The sequence below is a fragment of the Limulus polyphemus genome, unplaced genomic scaffold (assembly GCF_000517525.1).
Source record: "Limulus polyphemus unplaced genomic scaffold, Limulus_polyphemus-2.1.2 Scaffold842, whole genome shotgun sequence".
Taxonomy (NCBI): Eukaryota; Metazoa; Arthropoda; class Merostomata; order Xiphosura; family Limulidae; genus Limulus; species Limulus polyphemus.
The window spans coordinates 326,958-340,517 of record NW_013666452.1 but is presented as its reverse complement, the minus strand read 5'-3'; the positions used below and the strand labels follow the sequence as shown (position 1 = coordinate 340,517).

General features: G+C 30.7%; 1 protein-coding gene across 3 annotated transcripts in view; it reads left to right on the top strand.

Annotated features, from left to right (window-relative positions):
• Positions 1 to 6,382, top strand: part of LOC106460818 (serine-rich adhesin for platelets-like) — a 68,159-nt gene extending 61,777 nt beyond the window's left edge. For all 3 annotated transcript variants that reach the window (XM_022387622.1, XM_013920560.2, XM_022387623.1), the window contains exons 8-9: positions 2,763 to 2,894; positions 3,913 to 6,382. In XM_022387622.1, coding sequence (XP_022243330.1) covers positions 2,763 to 2,894; positions 3,913 to 3,968 — 188 coding nt within the window. In that variant the 3' untranslated portion in view covers positions 3,969 to 6,382. The remainder of the gene's footprint in view (positions 1 to 2,762; positions 2,895 to 3,912) is intronic.
• The last annotated feature ends 7,178 nt before the right edge of the window (positions 6,383 to 13,560 follow it).

Here is a 13,560-nt window from a genome sequence, read left to right as displayed (position 1 = left end):
TTAATTAGGCCATCCATGACCTTCTCCATCTCTTTCGCTTTGCTGGAGCTATTCTTTTTGGAAGGATCTTTATTGGACGGTGATTACCTGTGTTTATTCTGTGCTCCACAAGGTCTGTGCACCCGAGGTCATGATCTCCTTTCGAAAAGACGTCTGCTTAATTCGCCAAAACTTCTCTAACCTGATGAGCTTGTGATGATGACTAATGGACTATGCTCTTCTTATAGAGGTCAGTTAAATGTTCTGGAGGTGTGTGTCCTTTCTTTATAATTGTATTTCTTGCTTTAACAATGATTGGCTCTACGTGACTACCGCTGTCGTAACAATTCTTATTAACTTTCCAAAACTGCAGTTGTCTTTGTTCTACAACATAAAAAAGGATAATTCACATTTGCAATTGCAAGATGATAATAGTTAGAAACTTTCACAAACTCTCTGCAAAACTTTTTTGTACGTACTACAAACTTCTCTCATTTTTGAAAGTAGTACGGATCATCACCTTGACTACTTATATTAATCCAACAATTAACATTTTTGAAAGTAGTACCGAGCATCACCTTCACTAATTGTATTAATCCAACAATTAACATTTTTGAAAGTAGTACGGAGCATCACCTTCACTACTTATATTAATCCAACAATTAACATTTTTGAAAGTAGTACGGAGCATCACCTTGACTACTTATATTAATTCAACGATTAATTTATCTCTCTTCCATTTCATTTAATCGTCCACTGAAACTATTTAGCCATCTTCTTATAGCACTCCTATTTATTACTGGCAAGCTCAACATACAAAGTTCACGCTGCTGACCCTACGGTTTATTTGGCACAATAAACACAAAAGTACAACTGCAATGAAACATAAACATAAATTTGAAATAAAAATATATTTATGAAACAAAATTAAAATGTTTTTATGCACATATATAAACATGAAATCCTAGTTAAAAATACTCATTTATTGTTTAGGTTTATTTACAAATATTATTTTCGGGTCTGTATATTACTTGAAACCATAAGAAGTATACATGATTATTAAAAAAATTAAAAATAGATAAAATTTGCATTTTATGGAGGATACAATTTTTTGGGTATTTCAAAATAATGTACTAAAACATTAACAGTAATAAGTTCAAATCTGTAGCAAATATGAATATCGTAATAATTTCTTATAAAAACCATTTCCTAATGTAATTTTCCAAGATATTAAAGATCATAATGCAAAAAAACTAAATTTATTAAAAGTAATAGGCTTTATGTTTCTTAAACTGCCTACATTTATCAAAGTTTTTATGAACTTTTGAACATATTCGTACACTAGTTTTATTGTTGTAATGAAATATAGCAAGACTTGCATTGCCTACTAAGAAAGTTAGTAGCCGGTAGTCATCGGGTTAAAGAAGGATGACATTACAACATTTTCTGGTGAATTTTTTTTGGAGTCTATTTCCTATTTATTTTAAAATCCTGGTTTCTGTTTACATTGATGCTCTGTTCATTTTCAGACCACTGAAAAAAGTACAAACCATCATTGAATAGTATTTTTTGACCCAGTTTTTAAAGCCCATTTTAGCTAAAAAATTAACCTTAATTGTATTGTCTTCAAAAATAGTGTGTGAAGAAATTAGTAATGCAAAATGATGCAGGTTTCCTAAGAAGCATCTTATTTATTTTTGTAGGAATTCAGTTTGTGGTTTCTTTATATGCTTTTTTTTTATTGCATTGTAATTATTATTTTTCATCTAAAGAACTTGTAATACTGATGTAAGAATCAAAAGATGGAATTGGAACAATTTCAGCTAAATTAACAGATTGCTATGTTGAAATGCAAACTGAAGTACTTGGTATGTATTTAATTTATTGTTAGTTTTGTGAGGTGTGATTTTCTACATAAAAACTCACAGTAGACTAAAAATATTTATTAACTAAAAGTAGTTGATAAAACTATTATAAATGTTACCTTAATAAAAACAAAGGTTCATTGATTGATGGTAAATTGCATCACATAAGGTAACAATAGGTGTACTTGTGTCTTTCCATACACTATCATAAATATAAAATTACAGTATCTCATACTTTCCTATGGGGAGGGGGGTTTGCATGGTTTATCTTACGTGCTACTGCTGCATTGCAAAGATTTTGTTTTTTTTCCTGTTTCAGTGGATTGATGAAAGAAGTTCAGTCCTAAAGTGTATGCAAAAAAACAGTCTTGAGTGGATTTCTTTTTGAGTCACAACTTACTTAATGAAATCAAATTAATAGATTATTGATTGTTGAAAGTTTTTAGTAACATAGTTATGAATTTCTTAAATCACCTTTGCCTTTTTTGACCAACCACATAATGACTGGTCATTTAGGTACTAACCTTCTCTGTTAAAATAACCTGTACTACCAATAATTTTCAAAGCATGTTTCAAATTAGATGTGTGTAAGAATATCAGAATTTAAGAATTTTTTTGTTTTACCCCTTTGTAAGAGCAGGAAATTATCATGTGTATTTAAGTTTGTACTGTTAACCATTTGTAGTTATGGCTTCTCTTCTTGACAAATTAGGTGACTCTGAACTGTAGGAACTAGGGCTTGTCAATTGTATAAAAATAATTTGTTGAGCTGTAAGCTATTTATACAGAAGGAAAGTTACTAAACCATTTATGTTCATAGGAGAGCTTTCAAATCACAATTATTCACTCAAAACCTTATAATGCTGATTTTAGAAAATCAAACTCAGTCTAAAGTTAGGATTTTTTTCTTTCTAACAGGACAAGAAGACCACTCCCCAAGAAACATTCACAGAAATGGTCGAGGGAAGGATTGTGAAAACTCTTCCTTGAGGGAAGAAGCAGATGAACTGGCACCTGAGAAACGAAAAACTAGAGGCAGCAGCATCCTCGGTGAGAAATATTTGAAATACTTAACAACAAATCCCTGAGTCAACCAGACCAGTTGTGTAATTTTCATAATAAATTAGGGTCCACATGAAATCTGGGAATCCAGAAAAGTGAGAATTAAATATACAGATCTGTAGGGCTTGATCCTAGGAGTCCTTTGCTGTGCTTTTTTCCACGACTAGAGTGATTGTAGTGGGTTTCTATCTCTCCAGAGTTAGCTGTCCTTCCACTTTGTCCAAGGCTTTCTGCACATCTTCTGACAATTCTGTGAATGTACCTGAGCTGTAGGTAGACATCTTTCTTTTCAGTCATTTGGCATTTTTATGAGCACCAATAAAAATTCTTCTTTGGTTTCTTTTATGGCTGACTTTCCCTGCAACTGTTATTCCATCATAATTGCATCCACATCTGCTGCACTGATATCACATAGAGCATTTTGCTAAATTACTTGCAGGTAAGTTTTGAATATGATGCTTCTGACAACTGTCCTCTGAGAAATGAGCAATCTTCACATAAAAGTTGCTGGTTTTCCTTACAATTCCTGATGGGTACTGGTTTTGCAAGAATCTTTGTAGATATTGTATTACTATAACACCATAATGACCTCAGGCAAATTTAGGGGAAAAAAAGTTTTTTCTACCAAAAAAAGAAAATCATTGTATTTCCTCCTCTCATTTTAGTTTTTGGGTTTGATGAACACTGTTGGATTCCTCATATAACAGAGTATATTTCTTAACATTTGTAATAGAGTTGAGAAATATCAGATGTGTGCCTTCCAGGGGCTTAAAACTTTATGTGGTCTAATTGACTTAGATTTATTGTTAAAGAACTTGGAATTGATATATTTAAAAAGTTTGAAACCAGTTCATCAAATGTTATTTAAATGCAATTTTAGGGGTATATTTTAGACAATAACCATTGTAAGTTTCTGTTTGTTTTTTACCAATTATTATTTTATTATATGGAAAAAAGTGTAAAAATACTTCATTTAAAAAAATATATAAATTTATTTTTAAAACAGAACAAGAATTACCACCTTTGAAAAGGAGAAGAAGCTCACGAGACAGTCACAGATAGCCCTAGACACATCAGTAGTTTTATGTAAATTACTGAGAGCTCCAGTCACTTGATATACTATGCACAGCTTCACATCCAAGGATCAAAATACTGCTGCCTTCGTGACTAAATTTGCAGCTTGGTGCTGTTCTTACCATGCGCCACATAATTTTGCATACTTGAGGAAATGTGTGTACATAAGTGTAAATATGTTAACATGTTTATCACTATGTAAAGTTAATCACTCCTCTGAAATGCATTATAGACCATTTTAGCCAATGTGAAGTCCTTTCCTGTGAGATTTGGCCAAGTGCCAAAAGAAATCTTTATTTTTGTGTTAGCATATTAATTCGTAAAGAATAGAATGGGTTAAAAATGTGTGACAGTTGTCTTCAGAAGTGTTGTGCTGGTCTAATATGTTTTTCCAGACACTGGTCTGCTCCCCTAAGAAATGTGCGCATTTATTTTTCTTTAAAACTGTCATGTCAGTTGTATATGTACAGATATGGACCAAGACACCACTATGTTAACTTTTAAATTGGTGAAAACTTGTATGATGAGATCTAAGAATGTAGTTATTAATTTTTCCAACGTTGTTATAAAATGAATTGAATTTGGCCAATGGGCAGCGTGCATAGCCTCTGAATCTTATCTGTGTGTATGTGTGTGTGTATATATATATATATATATTAAATGTATAAATACAAATGTTACTAATTTTACAGAATTACTAGTTAGCTATTAGCAGTGTTGAAGTCATTTTTTATGTCAGGTGTACTTTAACTGTATTATAAAATTTATCAGTGGTAGATAAAAAGAAATTTTAAAGACATCTGCAGATGATAATTTTTGTCTTTTTAAATTTTTTTAATTATGAGGATAAACTAATTAGTTCTTTCATATTGAAAAAAAAAGACACCATTGGTTATGTAATCTTGTGAATATATTTGTATATTTGTGATCATTGTTTGCATAATGTATTGTAACTGTACAGGAATTATGTTCTGGAATCAAGCATGCTTTTTATGGTTTATTGTAAGTTTCATGCAGATATTAAATGTCATACAAACATTGTAAGTCAGCTTGTATGAGTTTTTTTTTTTTTCTTGAAAAAGTAATGCACCTTCATAATCATGTTAGTAAACACAGATGAAAATGTGGTCATTTTACTTTAAGTTTGTGTATTTAAAAGTGCAGTACAAATGCTTCGTCTAGTGATATGTTTCCAAGCATATATATAGAAAATTATTTATGAAGTTTCCTTGTGGTGTGGGAAAAAAGAATCTGGATATTTCTGGTGTAAAATGGAAATATAAATCAAGAAAAAACATTGTATTTCACATGCTTCAGGCAAATACTTCTCAGCTTAAACAAAGCTTGTTCTGGTTGACATTAATCTTATTAGTAAAATAAATCAACACCTGGATATGTTAGATTTATAAAATGTTGAAAAATCTCTTCATATTACTAACTACATCAATATTTCCCATGTGTATACTATGAAGGTTAAAACCAAAATGTTATTTTTTATTTCATACATCACAGTAAAAGAAGGGAGAAAAATTGAAACAAAATACAAGCTGTCATATTTTAATATGATAAACAAGATTAATGACTACATACCTTTTCAGGTCTAAAAGTATGTATTCTACTCTCTGTCCAGTCAACTAGATTGAAATATAACTTCTTGTCTCATTCTTGTAGAACCTTCCTCTGCCATATACTTTGTAAGAGTACATAAAGGTAAAAGCATTTTACATTTGCACAAAGATGAATTGTAATATATAAACTATTATATTTTATTTTTGCAAGTTATTACACTTAACTGCATTAGGCTCTTTTCTACAGGTAATTGTGTGACATAAATTTTATTAGCAATTTAATTGAAGAATGCTATTTTCCAAAGGATAAAAAGTACAGAATATTATGGCTTTATTAGCTTTTGCAGGCCTCCCAGTGAACCTATTAAAGCTTATATTTTGAAAGAGGTCCTATTTATTTGTGAAAATGACCTAAAAAACTTGTGTATTTCCAATTAACTTGAACCATGTGTATGTACTTTTATGTTTTCATAAAAATATGTTAGAAAGAGGACTGGGGAAAAGGGTAAATTCTTTGCTGTAAACGATAAACAAAAACCTGATAATTTGTTCTCCAAATTAGTTCAGATTTAAAAAGTTGATTGTTCACCAAAGAAATTAGACAGAAAATCTATAAAGACACATTTTTCTAGCCGACAACCTACAAAAACCTATATTTTCATAATGCTGCCTGTCTTTTAGTTCTTTTTTCTTTTTTTTAATGGACTGGGAGGCCTGTGAAAATTATCTGATTTTTTTTTTTTCTAAATGTTCACAATTTCCAAGAAGTTTTATAAGGGAAAGCACTGTACAGAAAATCTGTATTTCTAATAAATAAAATTATTAAATGTAAAATTTGCCTGTAACTGTTTTTTATCATCACCTGGTATTAATATTTATTGAATTTTCCTAAGAAGCATGGTTAGATAAACATTTATTGGATACGTGCAAAATTATAAATATATGTATGTTGATTGATTTCTAGATTTGATTAACCCAAAGTATTAAACAAATCAACTAATAAAGTTTAACAATTACAGCATCCTATCCTCTATGTTGCTTAGAAGGTCTGACTTTCTGTTTTTTTATACAATAAATGTATACTTCAAAAGTTTGTTAACAGTTACTTGTATGAGACTTTCCTACAGCTTTTAATAGTTAGACGATATCGTTTTATAGGGCTTAAGACACAGTTTGGTAGAGCATAATCAGTATTATACCTCATGCTATATGTCTTATACACAACTAAGGAAAATAACTAAGATTTAAGTACTGTAACCTAGCCAGATTGATACTAAACAAAAGGACTCGTAAGTAGTGATTTACACTAATCGATGTAACTGAAATGATGTTGTAACACACTATGAATGGATTGTATTTTTTTATTCAATATTTCTTAATTTCAGTAAGTTATCCAAACTCCTTATTTTTTCTATTTATCCATGCTGATATCCACTAGGTTTTACTATATATATATATATATAGCAAGAACTTAATCTTGCAGTTTAATTAAAAACTACAAATCGCATTGGACAGTCCCAAACCGTAGATATAGAAGTACCAATATTTGGTAATACATTAGATTGTTTTAAAAACTGATAGATCACAATACAATGTATTAAAAGTAATCCTGCATCACTTCTAAACTCAAGAAAGCTGAATTGTATAATTGAGATGATAAAAAAACTATAGATTTTTTTTATTACTAGTGTACCTGTGACATAATAAATTATGTGCCATATCATTATAACTAGCCAAAATTAATGATTGATAAAATAATACATCAAAGTAAACTGTCTAGGCAGACCTATCAAAAATAATTAACACTCAGTATACTTTTTAGGTTTACAAGTATAATGCTGTAGATTTAGTTTAAAAGAATGGAAAGTATAAAATATATTATTTTTGCAACACTATTTACAATTCAAAGCTGAGAAAGTTATAAAAAGTTTGAATGACTATGTTTCATTAACTTATGACAATAGCATTTTTTTGATCCTGCATGCTAATCATATATCACATGGTTTGACTAACCTATATCTGGTTTAGAATGATCTTAAATTCATATGCTGATCATCAGTATAGAAAACTTGTCAAATTGAAGTATACAGTGCACTATTAAACAAAACAACTTTATCTTTTACTTAGCCTGCATGTAATAACATTTAATAAAAACTCAAATTAGCAGCTTCAACACACACACACACACACACAAAATTTCAGCAAAGTATTACACTTAAAAAAAATTAAGATAGATATACACATTTTAGAACGAAAAGGATCGAAAGATACATTTTCATCTGATCTCTTTTATCATAAATTGTTAAAATGTTTTGGCTTTTGCAGATATTATAACATGTAAATTTTTTCAGCAGCAAAAACATTTCAATATCAGGTTTTAGTTTCCGAATGAAAATTTTTTATAGAATGATTTTTCTGTTTGTAATTACAATAGCTGGGTTACTAATGCATTTGTTAAGTATGATTAATTTTTCTGATTTAGGTTTGCATACATCTACTAGATTATTTCAATAATCACATCAAACAAATTTGTTTTTATTAGTAAGTATTTATAATTAATTATTTTGCATCATTTGTATACTTCTGTTTAGCTAATATGGTTAAACTAATATATTAACATAATATTCTCCTTAGTTTTTATTGCTCCACTCTTGCATATTTTAGCATATTTTCTTTTCTGCCAGTACAACAATACTTCACATGCATGCACTAGATTTTGAATAAGCCAAGTAAATTTGTATTTGCACAAAATTCTAATGCCAAGCTACTAATAGCATCATTTGAAGATAGACTGGAATAAACACAACTAACAGTTATCATACTGTTAAGTTCATGAAACTGAAATTAATTTCTATACACAGTAGATAATGTAATTCTAATAGTTCAACTTTTTGTAGTTCATGATTGTCTTAAAATAAACTTGTTTCTAATCCACACTGAAGCGTTAAATAGCTTTCTAAGTAACTGAACTGAGATATCTTTTACGTGTAGTTCTTAGCTTATTAAATAATTTTTCTAGTGTCCTTATTTGCACCTTTTGTGAAATTCATTCACTTGATTTAACCATAATGCTTTTATCATAAGGTAAGTAAACTTCAAAGTACACACAGTGATGTACTTTAGGTCAGATGACTAAACAACTTTATACAGTGTAATTTCATGTGTGTTCTGTGTCAGTTTACATGAGTAATGTTAGTTAATCCTTCATGTTTGGAAACACAGAAAAATAAAATTGAAAAGGCATTGTGGTGGAAAATTACACACCGTAAGAAGAACAACATAATATTACTGCTACTTTAAAGCAGAAACTTATTAGCAGGATGCCTTTCTTCAGATGCACAAAAGCCACAACAAATAGAATACCTAGTTTCGTTTTGAGTTTACTTGCTGATTATAAGTTAAAACAGGTACAACGTTTGGATCCATTGTTCTCAAGTACTAGAGAATGATCGCACCAGTGATCTAAAAGTGTTGTACCTGTTTATAAAATATTCTTCCTTACTGTAAAAGCTGTAACTTGTGTTAAAATGATAAACAGAATAATTGTTGATTGCTCATGTTCCTGTTATATACCATTACGTGAAAAGCTGCTTGCCCCTGAAATGTGTTAAAACCAACATGAAATATCACCAAATCCAGCATACGTTATCAAATAACAAATGCACGCCTTAAGCATTGTCAAAGACAGTGTATCATAAATTGTAACACTGACAAATAATATATGTAACAGAAAAAAGTAATTGCAGTTGCAACATTGTAAAATCTCGACAAATGTGAGAATGGTTAACACTGATGAACCCTTCAGCCAAGAAACCTTCAAACAAAAATCTAGGAGAAACACACAGGGTGCATCATTATACACATATTCAGGCAATTCTCTGGTTGAAGGAGAACCAACAGAAGATTGTGTATGAAAGTGTTAAGTGCCAGAAACAACAGGTGAGAAAAACAAGTAACACAGTGAAACAAAAGAAAGAAAATATAAACAAAATGGAACAGCATTATTGCCCAACAAAATTAGGATACATTTCCCACACACTAGAATGGCAATGTTATATTTGATCATTTAAATTAGATAAAAAATGATAAAATATAGTTTGTATTTTTAACACCGTTAGTTTTAATGGAATACAAATGTTTTCTGAACCAGTCTTCAAATCAATGGCCAGATAGTCCTAGATAAAAGACAGGGCAACAAATACATGTATCAAAAGTGTACCCATGCTAAAGACAGTAGGTTGATGATCATATAACAATTTAGAGTGTAAACTTGTGATTAAAAATTAGGCAGTGTAATCTAGGAAAAATGTCACAATTACTGATTGCAAGAGATAACGTAAAAAGTTTAAACACTCACCTATAACAAAAACTTATTTTATTAGCTATGTTTGAGGCATATGCCCTTCATCAGGCTCGGCTGTACAAATTACAAAATTTGCAGAACATTTTGTAGCTTTTCAGTAAGAGGAATTATGATTGAATTTGCAGACCTCCCAAAATTGCTGAGAATTTTACGATCTACAAATGCCAGAATGACCTTTGATCTATTGAGGCTATTACTTGATTCTGGGGATGGAGGGTGGGTGACTAATGAACTTAACCACCTGTTCAATGATGGTTTTACCAAGTTTAAACTAAAAGCACACAGCACATCATCAAATAAGTTATATATTCCGTAAGTTTATCACTCTTGCAGAAAGCAGTTATGCTAAAAACAGATTTGCATCTTGACTCACAGAGCTATTAATAAAGTTCTCATTTCTGACCTTTTACTCATACTTATACATTCCAAAGGCAATAAATCCGTATTCCTAACAACTTTAAGCACTTGAATTTAGTCACTTGTAGTTTTTATTTGCTCTAGAGGAAATTAATTGCAATTTTTATCATCTCTTCATACAACTACTACAGTAGTCCATTTTTTGCAGCATTTCTTGGAATAGGCTTTCTTATGTTTTTCTCACAGGACCCATTCCCGATATGAATTGTTTTTGTTTTTTTTCAGTTTGTAAAGAAATACACTGCTCAGGTCAGAAACCTCAGCTAAACAACTCCACATTACATAAAGTATTACATTATGGCACAGATTTTCAGGTTATTTTCTCAGAAGATAACACAAAACCCAGCACTGAGTTGTTTCATTCAACCAAACATCTTTTAGAGTAAAATAATGAAGTACTCATAGTAGAATAACATTAAAAATAATAACATGCATTACAAATGTAATGCCAAGAATGGAGGGTGTGATATCTAATGACTTGATATGATATCTGGTGATTTGATAATATTGATAGGCCTGGTAAATTATATGAGGTAGCCAATACATGTAAAAAGAGTTATTCTATATTATTGTAGCATCATTGGTTGTTAACTTTTGTAACTGGACAGCTTTAACAATTGATATAAATGAAGTTTAGATGCGGATTTTAAAAGTGTGAATCACATAAATACTGGTTTTGGAATTGTTAACTTATAAAACCAAAATTAATGTTTATGACTATCCCTACTGAAAATGTAAGTTAAAGTACAGATTTAAAATGGTGAACTGCATGGTTTTTTTTTTTAATTATTTTGTACCTAATACTTATGGTTTAACGCCTGCTTGAAATGTACCATTAGATAATTTTGCTATCTCTATGCAAAAATTTTCATGTTTACAATCCTTTGTGGTATTATCCCATTGTGCTGGTAAGGGCTCACATGAAAGTATCTTTGTTTTCCTTTTCTTGACTAAGATGATTAAATTTGGGTAAGTATACGGAGGCTATTTTTTTTGTGTATGTGTGAGATACAAATATCTTAAAAACAAAAAATAATTACAAGATACTATCAGAACTTGAAACATTTTAATATGACAAAAAATATTGTACTTTTAGACTTTCAAGAAAATATGGGATGAAACAAACAGTCTACATCAAATTAATAAAATTTCTCTTTCCAAGTCAAGAACAAAACCACTCTCTACGTTACATTCTTCTAAGTAGCGTCTTTATTAAATTAGTGTAACCTGTTAGTACATGTACTTTCCTTAATATCGACACAGTTTAAGATAACTAGACGTTTATCAGATAGCATGTTGACCTTCAGTGGCTAAGTGGTAAACTTGAAGGGTTGCACACTAAAAAATTTCGGTTTTCGATGCCGTTGGTGGGCACAGCGCAGATAGCCCATTGAATAGATTTGTGTTTAAACAAATAAGTAAGTGACATTTTTTTGCATACGTCTTCATAGTATCGAGGGAGGTTCCGATTCGAGTTTTACGATCATACTGAAAGGGAATAAATAAATAAAATCCCATAAAAGAAAACTACGTAGTGTCTCACCACTTGTCTTCCATTTAAATCCCATAAAAGAAAACTACGTAGTTTCTCACCACTTGTCTTCCATTTAAATCCCATAAAAGAAAACTACGTAGTGTCTCACCATACGTAGTGTCTCACCGCTTGTCTTCCATTTAAATCCCATAAAGAAAACTATGTAGTGTCTCACCGCTTGTCTTCCATTTAAATCTCATAAAAGAAAACTACGTAGTGTCTCACCACTTGTCTTCCATTTAAATCCCATAAAAGAAAACTACGTAGTGTCTCACCGCTTGTCTTCCATTTAAATCCCATAAAAGAAAACTACGTAGTGTCTCACCACTTGTCTTCCATTTAAATCCCATAAAAGAAAACTACGTAGTGTCTCACCGCTTGTCTTCCATTTACTACCTCGACTTCGATCGTCTCGGACTTGAAATGATTGTTTGATGTTTTAAGCCGAAAGATGAATACGATTATCTAATATTCATGTTTACTTAGCATGAATTTCACATACTTTAAAACAAAGGCTGAAATACAGTCTTCTAAAATTTAATTTGAGTGTTACATGTGCTTAAAAATAAAGGACGACAAAGTTCGATCGAACTATAATCAAAGGTTTATAAATTTGACTGTGAATGAATATTGGGAAAGAACAAAGAAGCAGAAAGAATTGAAGCTAGTTAAATAAAAATGTATTTATAGCAAATACAAATCAGTTCTAGTAAACTTAAAGATTTAATCCACATCTGAACGGCAGTGGTTAGTGTGCTGGATTGCATCTGCAGATAATTTATTGTGTTGAATTGGTAAATTGCTGCAAACAGTACAAACTTCTTTCGCATTCCAGACTAATCTTTTAAGTGCTGTAAAATAATTTTCTTTGTAATTTATGGTGTCTGTATCGTTTGGTAATCTCTTCTAACAGGATGTATCAAGTAACAAGGGGTCAGACTCAGGCGGTGTTTATTGAAAACACCTGTAATATAAACTGTTACATACATTTGTTAGTAGTGGCAATTAGTTTTGTCTCTATTCTGAAACAACATACGCAGACATATGTTGAAATAAACTTGTTTGAAAGTTCAAAGAAATGATATTCAAGTACCGTAAAGTTTTCTTACTATCATATCTACAGTAATGTTCAAATGCGCACGCGCTCGGTTGAACGAGAGTGACCACCAAAAGGAGTGAGATAGTTTACGGACAACGCTTAAGCTCTTCAATGTATTGAGACCCAAACTGTGAGAATGTCATAGCTTCCCTGTATTATTGACATGAATGTATTTAGCCTGTTTCACAACCAACATATGAGTTTTATTGTTGTCACTACTGAGTTTGAACCATTTGCAAAATATCAGAATAAACTAAATATATATATCAGTTAGCCTGTTTTAATTCTAACGCAATAACAACAGAAGCAAAGCAATGATTGTAAGACGGAAAAATATAAAATTCTTATGTGGTACTGGTATTAGCAGTATTACGTACAAATCACACAAGTTTATCATTCTAAATACTGAATCATATTATTATGATCTAAATATAAAATTATGCTAAATTATTGAACTTAAAACTACAAATTTAAATTCAAATGAATATAAAAAATCACAAACTCTTTCAGTTCAAAGTCCTAAGTCTAATTCATGCAAATACTTTGCACTCGCCACTCGATAACTCTTAACCCTAACAATCGTGGATCAACTTCTTTCC